The sequence below is a fragment of the Triticum urartu genome, chromosome 6A, assembly GCF_056163025.1.
Source record: "Triticum urartu cultivar PI428250 chromosome 6A, HENAU_Tu73, whole genome shotgun sequence".
Classification (NCBI taxonomy): domain Eukaryota; kingdom Viridiplantae; phylum Streptophyta; class Magnoliopsida; order Poales; family Poaceae; genus Triticum; species Triticum urartu.
In genome coordinates this window covers 354,130,821-354,150,613 of record NC_141878.1, presented here as the reverse complement: position 1 = coordinate 354,150,613, position 19,793 = coordinate 354,130,821, and the positions used below count along the sequence as shown (strand labels likewise).

Genomic DNA, 19,793 nt, shown 5'->3' with positions numbered 1-19,793 from the left:
CCTCACCTAATGCAATTTTTGAAAAATCATTTTATGCAATAGGCCACACAAAACAACAACAAAAGACTCAAATAAAATATTTTGGTGATTAAGAAAAACACCAGAACATATCAATTGAACTGGAAACAATATTCTGCACATCATGAACATTTTTAAAAACAGGAGAGAAGTCATGTTATCTCTGCTCCAATAAATTGCCTTTTGTTGCATAATGAAAAGAATATTGCAGAAAAGCAAATAATGCATGGAAAATATGATATGCATATGAATAATCTATTAACATCCTAATTTAGTAAAATTGGGATGTTACAAACATTGGGCAACTTAATAAAGGCTAGCTTGGAGTTGATTTTGCCAACTCAACCTTGTGTATTTAATTGTAGTAATAAAAGAACTAAATAAAAATTTGACTATTAGGTAGTTATGAGGATAAAATCAGCTTTCTGCAAAAATAAACCCTCAATCCTTCCTTTTGTTATACTATGCATATACATGTAGGTCTGCTATATTATTACTCATGTGTAACTTGCCAATACATTCCAAGTATTGACCTATATGGCTGCAACGTCTTATGTTGCAGGATATTCAGACGAAGAGTAAGGTGCCGTTAGGGTCGCGAGTCTACACTTAGCATTTCCAGTGGGCTATGATGGGACTCATCATTATTTTCTGCTACTTTCCGCTGTTTGATTGAATAAAGCTAGCCAAGTGCTATGCAGACTGTTTTATTTTATATATTCTGGATCATACGTTGTAATAAATGATGCACTTGCTATTCTGGTATTCATCTATACTGTTTGTGCTAGCGAGTTCGATCCAGGGACTAGCACGGTAAGCATAGAGACTCAAATCCTTCGAGGTTTGGTCATTACATATGGTATCGGAGCAATGTGTTCACTGTACGACGTGACCCTAGAAAATGGATTAGAAAACCATAGGAGTGAAAATTATTTTATAAACTAGCTATACTTCTTGCTATTTATTAGTAAATCCCTCAAGTATCTTGACCAGTTAAGTAGGAACTAGTGCTGAGACCACCATTCATGTTTGTTTTATATTGCAACGTTATCGTGTTAGCGTATCTGATTATGTCCACTTTTGTGGTATGAAGATACTAGATTATTTTCTTGATTGGTAATTGTTTGTTAAATTGCTTAGTGTCAAAATTATTCGACTATATATATATACACATATATATATAATATTACCATATTGTTTGTTGTTTGTTTGTTGGTGTTATTCGTTGTTGTGTTTTGTTGGCTTGATCATAATATGCATATGGGTAGAATATATTTATATATACATAGCTTTTGCCCCTATTATATCTATAACTCATCTATGCTTGCCCACCAGATGCCGCCGAGGCGTGATACTAGACGCAATACTGCAGGAGGAGACAACAATGGCAATGGAGTACCACCATACATATAGCAGGTTATTGACGGATAGGCCCAGTTGATCCAGTTGCTTACTCAGAACCAGAACAACAACAATAACAACAACAATCCGCCGCCACCGCCACCTATGGATATGCTTACCAGGTTCTTGAGGTTGAATCCTCAGAGGTTCTCCAGTTCCCCTGAACCTAATGTGGCTGATGACTGGCTCCGTGCAGTCAATAGCAACCTGGAGACGGTTGGATGCACTCGTGCAGAGAGGGTGAGGTTTGCCTCACATTTGTTGGAGGGTCCTGCTGCAGCTTGGTGGGATAATTACTTGGTCACTTATCCCATTGCTACCATCACATGGTCTCAGTTTCAGGATGCTTTTCGTGCTGCACATGTGTCTGCTGGTGCTATGAGTCTGAAAAAGGAGTTTCGCAGTTTGTGCCAGGGAGGTCGCACAGTTAATGCGTATGTCGAGGAATTTAATAATCTTGCACGTTATGCTCCTAATGATGTTAACACTGATGCAGCTAGGCAGGAGAAATTCTTGGAGGGCCTTAATGATGAGTTGAGCCTTCAGTTGACAGTGGCCACTTTTAGGAATTGTCAGGATTTGATTGATAAGGCTATTGTGCTGGAGGGAAAGCAACAGGCCATAGAGAATCGCAAGAGGAAGTACAACAACAATAATAAGTATAATTCAGGACCACAGCAGAAGCCACACACTTCATATCATGGTAATGGAGGTAATGGGCATAATCATCATGGAGGTAATGGACATAATCATAATGGAGGGAATGGCCACAACCATAATGGACGCCATCATCACAATGGGCACAAGAGTAACAATGGCAATGGTAGAGGTAATGGTAATGGTAATGGAGGGAATAATAACCAGAGCCACCAGAGTATGCCTGTGCAGAGGGATATTAGCCAGGTTCAATGCTATAAGTGTAGGCAGATGGGCCACTACTCCAATGCTTGTCCAGGGAACAAGAACAGTAATGGGGATTCAGGAGTCAGCAAGCCAAACCCCTTCCAAAAGGTTCATGTCAACCATGTTAATGTTCAGGAGGTCTATAATGAACCTGGTGCAGTGATTGGTAAGTTCTTGATTAACTCAGTACCCGTGCTTGTTCTTGTTGATACTAGTGCATCACATTCATTTATTTCGAGGGTATTTGTTGATAAACATGGATTGCCAACCAAAACACTTAGTATGCCTATTAGTGTGAGTTCCCCAGGAGCTGAGATGATAGCAAGTGTTGGTTGTCATCAGTTGACTTTGTCTATTGGAAAGCATGATTTTCCTATGGATTCGATTATATTGAAGTCACAAGGTCTGGATATTATTATGGGTATGGATTGGTTGAAGTTATATAAATGTCATATTGATTGTGCCAGTCGATCTATTACTTTCAGTGCACCAGGAGGGAAGAGGATCAAATATGTGTGTAAGTATAAGCGTAATCAGGTGCAGGTGAACTCTCTTAAGGGGGGTGGCCTGGAAGAGGTGCCAGTTGTGAGAGATTATCCAGATGTGTTTCCAGAGGAGTTGCCAGGTATGCCACCAGATAGAGATATTGAGTTTCTTATTGATTTAATACCGGGCACTAGACCTATTGCAAAGAGACCGTATAGAATGCCTCCTTAATAGTTGGAGGAATTGAAGAAGCAGATAAGAGAATTGTAGGCACAAGGATTTATTCGCCGAAGTTCATCACTGTCACAGCCCTAGCTTTGGCCATCCTTGTCATTGCATCATCATCTTGCATCATGTCTAAATTTCTCAGAAAACTTGAAATGGGGACTGACCAAACCCTAGCACCAAATGAATTCGAATAGGCTCAAATAAAATCACTTCCAATAAACCCAAAGAGACTTCAGGAAAAGTCTATCATTTTTGAAACTGGTGAAACCTCTGACAAAAATGGGAGCATATTTTCCCTAGGTCATTTCAGGTTATTGGATTAAATCATAAGTATTTGAATTGGAGCATTTAATGGCTATAACTATTTTAAATGCTTCAATAATTCTGAGAGCATTTGAGGGCTGTTAGTAAACATTTTAAAAGTGCCCACAAATTTTCTCAGGAGTTTTAAAAATGGTTTAGTATTATTACTAAATCAAAAACAGAAAAGCAAAATAGAAAACAAAAACAAAACAGAGAGAAAGGGAGGACCCAAGGTCCACTTACCCGGCTGGGCCGGCCCACCTGGCCTATGCCAGTCGTCACCCACCTCTGCCAATAGGCAGAGGAGGGACAGCACACGGCGCGCGCGCGGGCGCCATGCCACCAGGCTGCCTGCCTGCGTCGCCTGGCCACCGCGACGCCTCGCGTCTTCTCCCCAGCGCCGCCTCGACCCCCCTCATCCACTCCCCTTCCCTTTGGTCGCCCCTCTCCTCCTCTGCTCTCTTCCCCGCTGCTGCCCAAGCACGACCGTCGCCACCATCGCCGACCACCGCGGCCACCGCCCGTCCCTTGACCAACCACCGTGTCCATCAGCGCCGCCTCATCGTCTTCATCATCCCAGATGAGCCACGCATCCTCGGGCGCCCTACAGCATCGCCATCGCCCTCGTCTTCCCCCTCGGGATTCGACCACCGCCGCCGTCGATCCGCCGTCTCCGACATGTCCCCGAGCCCGCTGACCTTCTCTGCCGCATCCTTGTGAGCTCCTACACCTCCCCCCGTGCTCGCCCCCTCTGTTCCTGTTCTCTAACCGCAGCCCCGCCATGGCCGAGCAATCGCTGCCGCCGCTGCGAAGCTCACCGTGGCTAGCCGCCCCGCCTGACCAACCCAAGCATGGAGTCATGCTCTGGGCTTCTCCAGGAACCCATAGCGCGCCTCAGGTCGTCTGCTCGTGCATCGTGGCCCTCGCACCGTGCAAGCCGCAGCTGCGCCGCCGTGGAACTCGATGCTGTTGACGTTCCCGGCCACCCTAGCATTGCCTGAGGCCACCAACCGACGCGCCTCCTTGCTCCGGTTCCAACGCGCCCAGCCGCGCGAGCTCCTGTCGCCGGAGTTGGCCGGACGGGCAACGCCGCCGCGTCCTGGTTACGCCGGCGATTAGCCCCCGGTGATGGCAAACTGTTAGGGGCTAACTACCCAACTAACTACCACCTGAGTCAACGACATACGGGCCCCACTACCTAACTAACCAGCTAACAAAAATAGTTAAGTTTAATCTAAACATAGTGGCCCCACAAGCCAGAGTTGACCTTGCTGATGTGGCAGTTGACCAGACCTACCTGTCTGTGGCACTAAGTGTCTCAGGGTCACTGACCAGTGGGTCCTACTGGTCAGGTTTGACCTAGACCACGCCCTGTTGACTTGCTGACGTCACACCGATGTCATGCTGACGCAGTAAATGCTTTTCTGGTTTTTCTTATTCAGAAATGATTTAGAAATTCCAGAAAATAGTTAAAACTTCTAAAAATCATAGAAATTCAACCATAACTCCAAATGAAATAATTTATATATGAAAAATTATCAGAAAAATCCAATCTATCCATTTGTGCTACTTTAATGCATGATCAACCAACTTATACCCATTGTATAAGTGAAAACATGATAATGGCATTCTAAATGCTAAATATGGAGTTTGCATATGAACCCTTGGTCCATATGGACTTCATTTAAATTGTTGCTAGATGCATTAGTGCAAATCATAACATTATTGCCATGTCACATTCATGCGTCATATTGTTGCATTGCATTGATTGTGTTTCCTCTCTGTTGCCGATGTTTGTCCCCTCTCAGTAGATGACGTTCTGACAGTTTGATCGATGACACCGATGAAGAACTATACTATCTTCAGAAGTGCCAGGCAAGCAAAACCCCCTTGTTCATTCTGATACAATCCCACTCTCTCGCTCCTGCTCTCTTTTACTGCATTAGGACAACAGCAATTCAACTGTTACATGCTGCGGTAGTTGAACCCCTTTCCTCTGCCTGACCTGTCATTGCCACAATAAATAGATGAAACCCACTAGCATGAGTACGAGTTGTTTCATCCCTGATGTGCCTACTCATTCATGCTTGTTTGTCATGCCTGCTACTGCTTAGAGTTGAGTTAGGTCTGATTCATCGGGGATGAATTGGAATGGTGATGAACATGTCCTACTGTGTGTGAGCTAAGTATGTGAACACGATTTGGTAAAGGTAGCGGTGAGACGCCATGTTGGAGTACATAGTGGGTTGTCTCATTGCAGCCGTCCTCAGGAACTGAGTTCTGAGTCTGTGATCCATGAACAGTTACTACCACACATTGGGCTCCGGGCGCTCCAAGCTCTCTTGACTTATTAATCAACTCGATCACTGTCCAGGAGTTGCAACTAGTTTCTGGTGTTTGTAGGTAGTGTTAGTAGTCTACCAAGTGGCACCCGGTACAGGTGGGCTTGGGACAGACTAGGCACAGTGGCCCGGTGTACCAAGTGGCACCCGGATGGTGGGCTTGGGAACCTGGTACACATCGTTTCGGGCCGTAAGCAACACCCCGGCCGGATCTCCTTGCGGATGGAACCCGAATAGGCGATAAACCTGGACGAGAGACTTGTGTGGTTAGTCAGGTCGTGGACGACTCCCTCACCAGGCTTCCGCTTGAAGGTTACCGAGATAGATGACGTGTACATGGTGGTAAGTGGCGAGAGCGTGCGTGAAGGAGTACACCCCTACAGGGTTATCATTATCTATTCGAATAGCCCGATTCCTCGGATATGGAAACTTGGACCCCTTGCATAGTTCATAGAAAAGTGAAAGTGGATACTCTAAAATGCGCAAGATAAGCGTGAGTGCTATGGATGGCGTTCTTGTAAGGAGACGGGAGCGAATCCATAGTGGTGTATTGATATGGTGAATATGTGGACTCGTGTGCGCCACCTCAAAAGCGTTACTTGCAGTCGTAGTTCAGGATAGCCACTGAGTCAAAGCTAGCTTGCTGCAGTTTAACTCCACCATCCCTTCGTTGATTATGATGCATATGTAGTTAGTTCTGATGTAAGTCTTGCCGTGTACATTTGCACTCACGTTTGTTTAACTTATGTTTTTGCAGAGAGACTTCAGTCTCGCTAGTAGTTCCACGTGGACTTCGACGTTTAGCTTGTTACCTCAGCTACGATCTTGTACCATTGGGAGGGTCTGGTAGATAGTCAGGCTCCTCAGCCTTCTTCATTTTTAGTTGTCTGTACTCAGACAAGTTAAGCTTCTGCATGTGCTTTGACTTGTATGCTCTGAATGTTGGGTCATGAGACCCATGTTTGTAATATCTCGCTGCTCGGAGCCTAATGAATAAATACTTGAGCCATGGAGTTATGTTGTGATGCCATGTTGTATTTACACATATCGAGCATATTGTGTGTATGATTGAAATTCTTGGTATGTGTGGGATCCGACAACCTAGTTGTTTATCCTTGGTAGCCTCTCTTATGGGGAAATGTAGTCTTGTGCTTCCATGAGCCATAGTAGTCCGCTATAGCCCGGTTCACCGGAGTCCTGCTAGCCCAGCACTACTGCTCCAGAGCACTTGACTGGCCGGCATGTGATTCACTTCGTTCATGTGTCTGTCCCTTCGGGGAAGTGTCATGCGGAGACATCCGGAGTCCTGCCTAGCTTGCTACAGCCCGGGTTCCCGGAGACCTGTTAGCCCAGTGCTACAGCCCGGATTCTCACGCTGCTGACCGACATGCTCGATGTTGATTCATGTATGCCTGTCCCCGTAAGTTAGTACCACTTTGGGTACACGACTAGCCATGTCGGCCTGGGTTCTCTATCATATGGATGCTAGCGACACTATCATATACGTGAGCCAAAAGTCGCAAACAGTCCCGGGCCATGGTAAGGCGACACCCGTGGGAATACCGTGCGTGAGGCCGCAAAGAGATATGAGGTGTTACAGGCTAGATCGGTGTGACTTAGAATCGGGGTCCTGACAGCTTTGGTATCAGAGTGTAACTGCCTGTAGGATTACCAAGCCAAACCAGTCGAAGTTGTGTCTAGAAATGCTTTAGTTATATAAGGGAATTGATTGTGGATGGGAATGTAAGGCTCTTTTTACTCCTTATCCTCGTGACCTTCTGATCTGAGTCATCTTATCTTTTCTACGGGGTTAAGAACTAGGCTTCTCTTCTATCTCACAGGATGACGTGTTACTAAACCGTAGTTGCCTAGGATTGTTGAGTTTAAGTCTCAGTTCAGTTCCTACTACTTCCAAATGTTCATAGCTGGCCTCAGAACCTTGATATTGTGATGTTGAGTGGTTATGCCACCATTTTTGCAGGTTGTCTCAAATATTTTGAGCAATTACAGCCGTTATGTTGTCCGAGTCATCCTGAGTTTCTAAATAGTCTGGTGCATTTGCAACTCCCTTGTTTCTGTTCCCGATGTTCCTTTGGGCCAGATTAAGCACATTAATCGGTGTGTCGAGGTACTCCGTTCCCTTGACTTGTTTGTTGGAGTTAGTATTATGACCCTAGGTGTCCTTGAGAATTTAGCAATGTTTTGGTATCCCTAGTGTGATGATTCTGGCCATCATTGTTGAAAGCATCCCGTGATGCCATTTAGTAGTAGGTATTCTACTCTTGGGTTCTTGACCCAAGATTCACTCTACTTACCTCGTGTTGATAGAGTTGCTCATACCTTTAGGATATTAGTAACCTTTGCAATAGTCCTCGAGGTCCATGGTATTTCTTTCTTCTAAATACCATGAACTGCTTATGGCAGAAGTTCCTTGGAACCAAAGGATTACAACCAGGGTGCTCTTGAGGAGTACTCCATTCATATTGTGACTCTGCCAATCCTACCCTTCCGCATGGGTTACCGGAAGAAATGTTGATGTTTGCTCGACCTACTAATCTATGCATCCACAACTCAAAAAGTTATATGTTCCTTGAGTTGACCCTCCTCAGCTGTATTCCGACCCTAGTCTATCAATTGATAGTCAGGAATAGTGGTGCATTCGTGTTCATCGATGCCTATTATTCTTGTGGTCCGTCAAGCTATTCTATTCCGGAATGACTAGGAGAAACAAACTCCAGTACCTCGTCCACTTCTGGGATTGGGTCAAAGTAGTTGTATCCCGCAGATCAAAATGCTACTCTACCTTGGAGTATTACCCCCTTTAGGTCAGGATCGCCATGAGAATTGCACCACCTCTTATGAATTCTTGATGAAGTGATACTTCTCGCCATCAATATCCATTCCTTGGTTCCGTGTTGTTGTAACCGTAATGCCGACAAGTGAACTGTGATGTGTGAAATCAATACTCCTAGCAACCTCGTTGCTTGGTAGTTAATGGACAATACTCCCACTCTTAGCGTGCTGGTTATTGAATCATCATCCTAAGATTGATCGTGCTACCTAGTCCTTATTTCCGGTGCACTCTTTGATCAATGAGTTAGGATTTTGTCAAACCCTTGCTATGTTGATCATATCGTCTTGCCCTGAAAGGCAAGATTGTTCTCGAGCTTAATAACATATCGGTGGGTTGTGATTTTCCAAATATCTTCTTGGAAGTATCACCAGGTTGTCCCCTGACCGCTATGTTGAGCTCGTGATCAAGTTGGTTTCTTGTAACCAACCCTTCTCCAAGAATCTATGTGGGATACCCCTGAGCTAGTTGGTTAAGCCAAACAAAAACTTGGAGAGTTGGAAGATAAAAGCTTATCTGACTTAGTTCATGTTAAGGGTTATCTTTTTGGTGTGTATGTGTGTTGAAGAAAGATGATATCTCCATCGATTGGCCCTCGGGATCAGTTGTTGGATCTATTGCCTTGTCAAAACTTTGACTTGAGTATGGGCTATTGTCAAGTCATATCAGAACCAACGATATTCGTAATGTTGTCTTACTCATGGTTGATCCCTCGAGCATACACCATTACATCCTTTGGTCGGACCAATGCTATCACCGTGTTCACATGATGGTGGGAGTCCAGTGATATGGAAATTCCGATGAGTTGTTATTGAGCCCATCAGCAACATTTTGTCTCCTCCATGATTCATGTTGAACATCAATCAAGTGTTGAAAATTTTGTAAGCAATGCCTTCGTGTTCCGTTCATGAAGCTTATGCTTGGATGGAAGAAGTGACTTCCCCGAATTCATGTGCATTTGGTGCAAGTTGCCGCCGTGAGTTTGAGAAAGATTGTTTTTGTTTCCTCTGGTACCATCCCAAGTCAGTTCTGCATGTGCGAATGTATTGTATGGTTTGGTAGATTAATTACCTCCACTCCATATGTATTCCCTAGCACACCAAGCCAATGATTGATTTGTTCAAGGATAAGAAGTTCAACTGCTATTCCCGAAGGGCCCAGACGGACATGCACAAGACTTCGTTATCTTCAATGATGGTTCCCCACTTGAACTAGGTAGTGTTTTATTGTAAAACTACTATGTGGTCATGCTTGTCTGAGACAACGTGTTCACATATGTGTTAGCAGAACCAGCTCATGTTTTGGATCTTACTACCATAGTCCATTTCCCGAGAATCTCGCAGCGCCATCTCGTCGATTTGTGTTGCAAACTTTCATTTTCTTCTAGACTCGATGGGTCTGGAATATCCTGTTTCCAACCAGATCTGAATCTTAAGAAGATATGATGGTTGGAACTTTTCCAAGATCTATGATGTAGGTCCCCGACAAGGTTGATGTTCTGGCCGACACACCTAGCCAGAAGATCTATCATTGTAGTATCTTGATTGAGCTATTTGACCATCTTCTCCATGAGGACTTAGTGTGACCTATTCTTGAAGTTGTTTCTTAGGGATCCTTGTGCTCTCAGTTTCTTCGATGATTCTATAACCATTGGAACGTTGGAAACACTCTCGACTGTTGAGTTCTTCCCTAGTTACCAGAATCATTCCCAACATTTGCATTTTGTTCCCAGCTTGCACCTCAGTAGTTGTTGTTCAGGATCATCTTCACAAGTGGACTTACCATGGGTACCATCCATTTCCGATGATAAGCTAAAAATCATCCATTGCGTTGTCTTCAACAAGGTAGTCCACATCATTCGTCCTAGTCGGAGTATGCCATTCTTTCGAACCCCTTCCAACGATCGATTGTGTTTACCTCAGGCTGGTATAAAGAGTTTCAATGATCTTGTATCAAAAGTAATTCTTTTTGCCACTTAAGGGAAATGCTCTACCAGTCACCTTTCCCTAAGGTGTCCCGTTATGGAATCATGGCAATTACCTCCTCGCTACTTTGAAACCATGCACCATCCTACTCCAGCGTGGAATTGTTGCCTACCAATTTGAACCCTTGTCATCTATTACCTCCCATCTCTCTCGATGTGTGTTTTGTGTCTCAGCCTAGGAGATGTTTCAACGTCTCACTCCATGAGTTGATCTTGAGTGCTCGTTCTTCGAGGAAATCGTTTCATGTAGAGTTTCCTTATGTCATCATCGTGTTGGATGGAGATCTCGAACGCAAAGACGTCAAGATCAATTGGAGAAATGACTCAACATCTTCGATGAGGGCACTTGGATCATGAAGATCGTGCTAGCTTTGTATCCCCTCTGTCTTCTTACCTCACGTCTTGAATCTCGGGATGAGATTCTTGTTTAGTGGGGGTGAGTTGTCACAGCCCTAGCTTTGGCCTTGCTTGTCATTGCATCATCATCTTGCATCATGTCTAAATTTCTCAGAAAACTTGAAATGGGGACTGACCAAACCCTAGCACCAAATGAATTCGAATAGGCTCAAATAAAATCACTTCCAATAGACCCAAAGTGACTTCAAGAAAAGTCTATCATTTTTTAAACTGGTGAAAACCTCTGACAAAAGTGGGAGCATATTTTCCCTAGGTCATTTCAGGTTATTGGATTAAATCATAAGTATTTGAATTGGAGCATTTAATAGCTATAAATATTTTAAATGCTTCAACAATTCTGAAAGAATTTGAGGGCTCTTAGTAAACATTTTAAAAGTGCCCACAAATTTTCTCAGGAGTTTTAAAAATGGTTTAGTATTATTACTAAATCAAAAACAGAAAAGCGAAATAGAAAACAAAAACAAAACAGAGAGAGAGGGAGGACCCAAGGTCCACTTACCCGGCTGGGCCGGCCCCACTGGCCTATGCTAGTCGTCACCCACCTCTGCCAATAGGCAGAGGAGGGACAGCACACAACGCCTGGCCACCGCGACGCCTCGCGTCTTCTCCCCAGCGCCGCCTCGACCCCCCTCGTCCACTCCCCTTCCCTTTGGTCGCCCTTCTCCTCCTCTGCTCTCTTCCCCGCTGCTGCCCGAGCGCGACCGTCGCCACCATCGCCGACCACCGCGGCCACCGCTCGTCCCTCGACCAACCGCCGTGTCCATCAGCGCCGCCTCATCGTCTTCATCATCCCAGACGAGCCACGCATCCTCGGGCGCCCTACAGCATCGCCATCACCGTCGTCTTCCCCCTCGGGCTCCGACCACCACCGCCGTCGATCCGCCGTCTCCGACACGTCCCCGAGCCCGCTGACCTTCTCTGCCGCATCCTTGCGAGCTCCTACACCTCCCCCCGTGCTCGCCCCCTCTGTTCGCGTTCTCTAACCGCAGCCCCGCCATGGCCGAGCAATCCCTGCCGCCGCTGGGAAGCTCACCGTCGCTAGCCGCCCCGCCTGACCAACCCAAGCATGGAGTCGTGCTTTGGGCTTCTCCAGGAACCCGTAGCGCGCCTCAGGTCGTCCGCTCGTGCACCGTGGCCCTCGCACCGTGCAAGCCGCAGCTGCGCCGCCACAGAACTCGACACCGTCGATGTTCCCGGCCACCCTAGCATCGCCTGAGGCCACCAACCGACGCGCCTCCTTGCTCCGGTTCCAACGTGCCCAGCCGCGCGAGCTCCCGTCGCCGGAGTTGGCCGGACGGGCAACGCCACCGCGTCCTGGTTACGCCGGCGATTAGCCACTGGTGATGGAAAACTGTTAGGGGCTAATTACCCCACTAACTACCACCTGAGTCAATGACATACGGGCCCCACTGCCTAACTAACCAGCTAACAAAAATAGTTAAGTTTAATCTAAACACAGTGGCCCCACAAGCCAGAGTTGACCTCGCTGATGTGGAAGTTGACCGGACCCACCTGTCTGTGGCACTAAGTGTCTCAGGGTCACTGACTAGTGGGTCCCACTGGTTAGGTTTGACCTGGACCGCGCCCTGTTGACTTGCTGATGTCACACCGACGTCATGCTGACATAGTAAATGCTTTTCTGGTTTTTCTTATTCAGAAATGATTTAGAAATTCCAAAAAATAGTTAAAACTTCTAAAAATCATAGAAATTCAACCGTAACTCCAAATGAAATAATTTATATATGAAACATTATCAGAAAAATCCAATCTATCCATTTATGCTACATTCATGCATGATCAACCAACTTATACCCACTGTATAAGTGAAAACATGATAATGGCATTTTAAATGCTAAATATGGAGTTTGCATATGAACCCTTGGTCCATATGGACTTCATTTAAATTGTTGCTAGATGCATTAGTGCAAATCATAACATTATTGCCATCTCACATTCATGCATCATATTGTTGCATTGCATTGATTGTGTTTCCTCTCTGTTGCCGGTGTTTGTCCCCTCTCAGTAGATGACGTTCGAAAAATTTGTTCGATGACACCGATGAAGAACTATACTATCTTCAGAAGTGCCAGGCAAGCAAAACCCCCTTGTTCATTCCGATACAATCCCACTCTCTCTCTCCTGCTCTCTTTTAGTGCATTAGGACAACAACGATTCAATTGTTACGTGTTGTGGTAGTTGAACCCCTTTCCTCTGCCTGACCTGCCATTGCCACAGTAAATAGATGAAACCCACTAGCATGAGTAGGAGTTGTTTGAGCCCTGATGTGCCTACTCATTCATGCTTGTTTTTCATGCCTGCTACTGCTTAGAGTTGAGTCAGGTCTGATTCATCGGCGATGAATTGGAATGGTGATGAACATGTCCTACTGTGTGTGAGCTAAGTATGTGAACACGATTTGGTAAAGGTAGCGGTGAGAGGCCATGTAGGAGTACATAGTGGGTTGTCTCATTGCAGCATTCCTCAGGAACTGAGTTCTGTGTCTGTGATCCATGAACAGTTACTACCACACATTGGGCTCCGGGCGCTCCAAGCTCTCTTGACTTATTAATCAACTCGATCTCTGTCCAGGAGTTGCAACTAGTTTCTGGTGTTTGTAGGTAGTGTTAGTAGTCTACCAAGTGGCACCCGGTACAGGTGGGCTTGGGACAGACTAGGCACAGTGGCCCGGTGTACCAAGTGGCACCCGGATGGTGGGCTTGGGAACCCTGTACACATCGTTTGGGGCCGTAAGCGACACCCCGGCCAGATCTCCTTGCGGATGGAACCCGAATAGGCGATAAACCTGGACGAGAGACTTGTGTGGTTAGTCAGGTCGTGGCTGACTCCCACACCAGGCTTCTGCTTGAAGGTTGCCGAGATACACGACGTGCACATGGTGGTAAGTGGCAAGAGCGTGTGTGAAGAAGTACACCCCTGCAGGGTTATCATTATCTATTCGAATAGCCGGATTCCTCGGATATGGAAACTTGGACCCCTTGCATAGTTCATAGACAAGTGAAAGTGGATACTCTAAAATGCGCAAGATAAGCATGAGTGCTATGGATGGCGTTCTCGTAGGGAGACGGGAGCGGATCCATAGTGGTGTATTGATATGGTGAATATGTGGACTCGTGTGTGCCACCTCAAAAGAGTTACTTGAAGTCGTAGCTCAGGATATCCACCAAGTCAAAGCTGGCTTGCTGCAGTTTAACTCCACCATCCCTTCGTTGATTATGATGCATATGTAGTTAGTTCTGATGTAAGTCTTGTTGAGTACATTTGTACTCACGTTTGTTTAACTTATGTTTTTGCAGAGAGACTTCAGTCTCGCTAGTAGTTCCACGTGGACTTCGACGTTTAGCTTGTTACCTCAGCTACGATCTTGTACCCTTGGGAGGGTCTGGTAGATAGTCAGGCTCCTCAGCCTTCTTCATTTTTAGTTGTCTGTACTCAGACAAGTTAAGATTCCGCATGTGCTTTGACTTGTATGCTCTGAATGTTGGGTCATGAGACCCATGTTTGTAATATCTTGCTCCTCAGAGCCTAATGAATAAATACTTGAGTCGTGGAGTTATGTTGTGATGGCATGTTGTATTTACACATATCGAGCATATTGTGTGTATGATTGAAATGCTTGGTATGTGTGGGATCCGACAACCTTGTTGTTTATCCTTGGTAGCCTCTCTTATGGGGAAATGTAGTCTTGTGCTTCCATGAGCCATAGTAGTCCACTACAACCCGGTTCACCGGAGTCCTGCTAGCCCAGCACTACTCCTCCAGAGCACTTGACTGGCCGGCATGTGATTCACTTCGTTCTTGTGTCTGTCCCTTCGGGGAAATGTCACGCGGAGACATCCGGAGTCCTGCCTAGCCTGCTACAGCCCGGGTTCCCGGAGTCCTATTAGCCCAGTGCTACAGCCCGGATTCACACGCTGCTGACTAACATGCTCGATGTTGGTTCATGTATGCCTGTCCCCATAAGTTAGTGCCACTTTGGGTTCACGACTAGTCATGTCGGCCCGGGTTCTCTATCATATGGATGCTAGCGACACTATCATATACGTGAGCCAAAAGGCGCAAACGGTCCCGGGCCATGGTAAGGCGACACCCGTGGGAATACCGTGCGTGAGGCCACAAAGTGATATGAGGTGTTACAAGCTAGATCGGTGTGACTTAGAATCGGGGTCCTGACAATCACCTTGGGGAGCTCCAGTTTTGTTTGTGGAGAAGAAGGATGGGACCTTGAGGATGTGTGTTGATTATTGTTCTTTGAATGAGGTAACCATTAAGAATAAGTATCCTTTACCTATGATAAATGATCTATTTGACCAGTTGGAGGGAGCTACTGTGTTTTCTAAGATTGATCTTCGTTCTGGTTATTATCAATTAAAGATTCGTGAGCAAGATATTCCCAAGACTGGCTTTACCATGAGGTATGGGTTGTATGAATATACTGTTATGTCATTCGGATTGACTAACGCCCCTGCATACTTCATGAATATGATGAACAAGGTGTTTATGGAGTTCTTGGATAAGTTTGTGGTTGTTTTCATTGATGATATATTGGTGTTCTCCAAGAATAAGCAAGAGCATTAGGTGCATTTGCGTTTGGTATTGGAGAAATTGAGTGAACATCAGTTGTATGCCAAGTTTAGCAAATGTGAGTTTTGGCTGGATGAGGTAGCATTCCTTGGACATGTTGTGTCATGTAATGGAGTTGCAGTTGATCCATCTAAGGTTGCTGCAGTTATAGAGTGGGAGACACCCATGATAGTTGGAGAGATTCGCAGCTTTTTGGGCCTTGCAGGTTATTACAAGAGGTTTATTGAGATCTTTTCCAAAATTGCAAAGCCTATGACTGAATTATTGAAGAAGGAGAAGAAGTTTCTTTGGACTAATGAATGTGAAGCCAGCTTTCAGGAATTGAAGCAGCATTTGGTTACGGCACCAGTTTTAACTCTGCCAGACATACATAAGGACTTCCAGGTATATTGTGATGCTTCTCGTCAAGGACTTAGGAGTGTTTTGATGCAGGAAGGTAAAGTTGTTTCTTATGCTTCACATCAGCTTAAGAATCATGAGCACAATTATCCTACACATGATTTGGAGTTAGCCTCAGTTGTGCATGCATTGAAAACTTGGAGGCCATATCTTATTGGTAATCATTGTGATATATTTACTGATCATAAGAGCTTGAAGTATATTTTTACTTAGAAGGATTTGAACCTCAGGCAGAGGAGATGGTTGGAGCTTGTTAAGGATTATGATTTGAATGTGCAGTGTCATCCTGGTAAGGCTAATGTTGTTGCTGGTGCATTGAGTCGTAGGAGCCATGCTAATGCAATTAATATTGATAATATGCCACCCGAGTTATTTGAACAGTTCAGGAATCTCAAGTTGGAGATGGTTCCTAAGGGATATTTAGCAACACTTGAGGTAAAGCCTACTTTTCTTGATAGTATCAGAGAAGCTCAAAAGAATGATAAGGAGATTGCTGAGATAAAAGAGAATATGGTTAAAGGTAAGGCAGAAGGTTTCCATGAGGATGAACATGGGGCCATATGGTTTGAGAAGCGTATTTGTGTACCTCAAGATGCAGATATCAGGAAGTTGATTCTTCAGGAGGCGCATGATTCACCTTATTCTATTCACCCAGGTAATACTAAGATGTATTTGGATTTGAGGGAAAGATTTTGGTGGCCTAGCCTGAAGAGGGAAATTGCTGGGTATATTGCAACATGTGTTGTGTGCTAGCGAGTTAAACCAGAACATCAGAAGCCAGCAGGTTTGTTACAACCATTGCCTATACCTGAATGGAAGTGGGATGAGATTGGTATGGATTTCATTACAGGTATACCTAGGGCTCGGTTAGGATATGATTCTATTTGGGTAGTTGTTGATCGTCTGACTAAAGTTGCTCACTTCATCCCTATAAAGACTACTTATACCAATGCTCAGCTAGCAAAAATTTATATGTCTAAAATTGTTTGTCAGCATGGAGTTCCAAGGAAGGTAGTGTCTGATAGAGGTACTCAGTTCACATCTAAATTTTGGCGTCAGTTGCATGAATCCTTGGGCACCAGGCTGGAGTTCAGTACAACTTTCCATCCACAGACAGATGGGGAGACAGAGAGGGTAAATCAGATTTTGGAGGATATGTTGAGAGCTTGTGCTTTGGAATATGGGTCCAGTTGGGACGATAATTGACCTTATGCAGAGTTCTCATATAATAACAATTACCAGGCTAGTCCGAAGATGGCACCATTTGAGGTATTGTATGATAGGAAGTGCAGGACACCGTTGATGTGGGATGAGGTTGGAGAACGTCAGTTCTTTGGACCAGACTTGATCAGAGATGATGGATGTTCCATTGAGGGACACGGTGCCACTTGAGGCAATTCAGTTGGAGAGTGATTTGACATATGAGGAGAAGCCTATTAAGATTTTGGAGACATCATCGAGAATTACTCGCACCAAGACAATCAAGTTATGCAAGGTTCAGTGGGATCATCATGCAGAGGAGGAAGCTACCTGGGAATGAGAGGAAGATCTCAGGCAGGATCACCCACACCTATTTGCTAGCCAGCCCGAATCTCGAGGGCGAGATTCATCTTAAGGGGGGTAGGTTTGTAACATCCCAATTTTACTAAATTAGGATGTTAATAGATTATTCATATGCATATCATATTTTCCATCCATTATTTGCTTTTCTGCAATATTCTTTTCATTATGCAACAAATGCAATTTATTGGCGCGGGGATAACATGACTTCTCCCCTGTTTTTAAAAATGTTCATAATGTGCAGAATATTTGTAACATCCCAAATTTTCAATTTGGAATGTTATACATTAGATCATCAATGCATATCATATATTATTTGCTTTTGGTTTTCATCCTAAAAAATTCTACGCAACTCAAGGACCCACGGAGAGAGTTGGGGATTTCGTTATTTTCACATTTGAGTTTTCTCAAATTTTGAGAATAGGATCATTTGATTTTAATTATTTTATCATCAATTATTTCTATTACAAAAATATGAGAGAGGGAATAAAATGACTTTCCCAAAATAAAGAAATATTGAGGATTTAATAATAAAATCAAATAAGATTTTGTTTCGGAGTTTTTCGTTATTTTATTTGAATTTAGGAAAAATGTGCGTTCTTCAAAATTTCATTTAGGCCCCAAATAAATGTTCACCTTGTGCGGCTTGATTTTAGAAGCCCGGGAAAATTTATTTCGAGATTTTTGGAGTCTGTTTAGTATTTATTTTTATTTTTCTTCTGCACGTAATTATTTAAAAAAAACGCACCGACCTACGGGCCGTGTCCGACCGGGACTCCAGCCCGACTAGCCTTTATAAGCCGGCCCACCCCCGGGCCGAAACCCTAGCCCCGAGCCGCCCTAGCCCCGCCCGAGCCGCCGCCGCGCCTCGCCGCCGCCGCCCTCTCGCACCACCGCCACGCCTCGCCGCCGCCGCCCTCTCGCACCACCGCCGCGCCTCGCCGCCGCCCGCCGCTGCTGCCCGTCGCCGCCGCCTCGCCGACCCGCCGCCCGAGGTCGCCTCGAAATCCATGCCGCCGTTTTTTTTGAAAAACAGTCGGTTTTTCGTCGGTTTTTTTTAGTTTTTGTTTTTTTATTTTAGATTGGTTTTTTTTCTCGGTTTAGGTTAAATAGCAAGCGTTCGCTCGTTCGTTTGTTTTAACGAATGTATTCGTCATTTAGATCCGGTTAACGAACGTTCGTTCATTAATCCGTTCACCGTTTTTCTTTTTCTCAGATTTGCCGCGATTATTTTCTGATCATGATTTCTGATCCGATTTTCGTTTTAGTATAACTTTTTGCTCGTTTATCGGAATCAGGCGATTCAAGCGCCTGGAGTTTCGTCTCGAAACCCTCTATCCGTTTAACTAACTTAAACAAGTTTTTGCTACTGTAAAAATTTCCTTAGAGCCAGATTAGTAGAAGGAAGTTGTTTTCTTTCGTCGTTTGACTTTCGTTGCTTCGTTTGATTTGATTCTTTTTGCCAACCGGAGTTCTTAACTTGAACTTTCTGGTTAGATCTCTTATTTGAGTTTTACCTGAGCATTACATGAGTGCTTATTGTATGCTTGTTTGTTTGTATGTGATAGAATACCCAGAGTGCGCTGCCTGTTACTTCGAATCTCTAGGTTTCGCGGATCATCAGCAAGGCAAGTAACACTTTGATCATACCTTTCCTACTACCCAGTTTTATTGCATTAGATCAATCCTCACACATTGCATGATTAGGATCTAATTAAATTGTGGGATGGGAAGTAGTTGAGGTAGTACCTATTACCTGTTTTAATATCAAACCTTTGGGAGTTACTTCTACGTTTGCCATTATGCCATGCTATGCTAGTAGACATGGATTGGGTGAGTGATATCCATGACAGATGTGAGTTTGTTAATTAATGGTTTATCTAAGGTGGCAACTTAAATACACATATGGGTGGATTGAGGTACCTGGGTATTCCAGGATTGCCTGTTTCTTTTTGGACCGCCACCCAGGCTCAAAGGGATCATGAGATTATTCATACTAGAAACTTCCGTGTGCAGCCACAAGCCATTATGGGCTCTCGCATAGTTGATTAAGTCGTGCGAACTCTTACAGGGTAGACTAGCAGATGTAGGGGAAAGTAGGTGTAACGGTCTATCCATCGTAAGGTGCTAGTGCTTCTGAAAGACTATGTCTCGGTCATCCGTCTTCTCAAACACCATGTAGTGCGAGAAACGAAACGAAGGCGATCGAGTCTTGTGGGGAAAAGTGCACAAACCTCTGCAGAGTGTAATAAACTAATCCTGATTAGCCGTGTCCCTGGTTATGGACTTTTTGAGTATC

General features: G+C 44.7%; 1 protein-coding gene across 1 annotated transcript; it reads left to right on the top strand.

Moving 5' to 3' along the window:
* Window positions 1-1,524: 1,524 nt before the first annotated feature.
* Window positions 1,525-17,140, top strand: LOC147965224 (uncharacterized). The gene is made up of 3 exons (XM_087530354.1): window positions 1,525-2,562; window positions 16,214-16,589; window positions 16,785-17,140. Exons 1-3 carry the CDS (start codon window positions 1,525-1,527, stop codon window positions 17,138-17,140), a joined length of 1,770 nt encoding a protein of 589 aa, XP_087386480.1.
* Window positions 17,141-19,793: the final 2,653 nt, after the last annotated feature.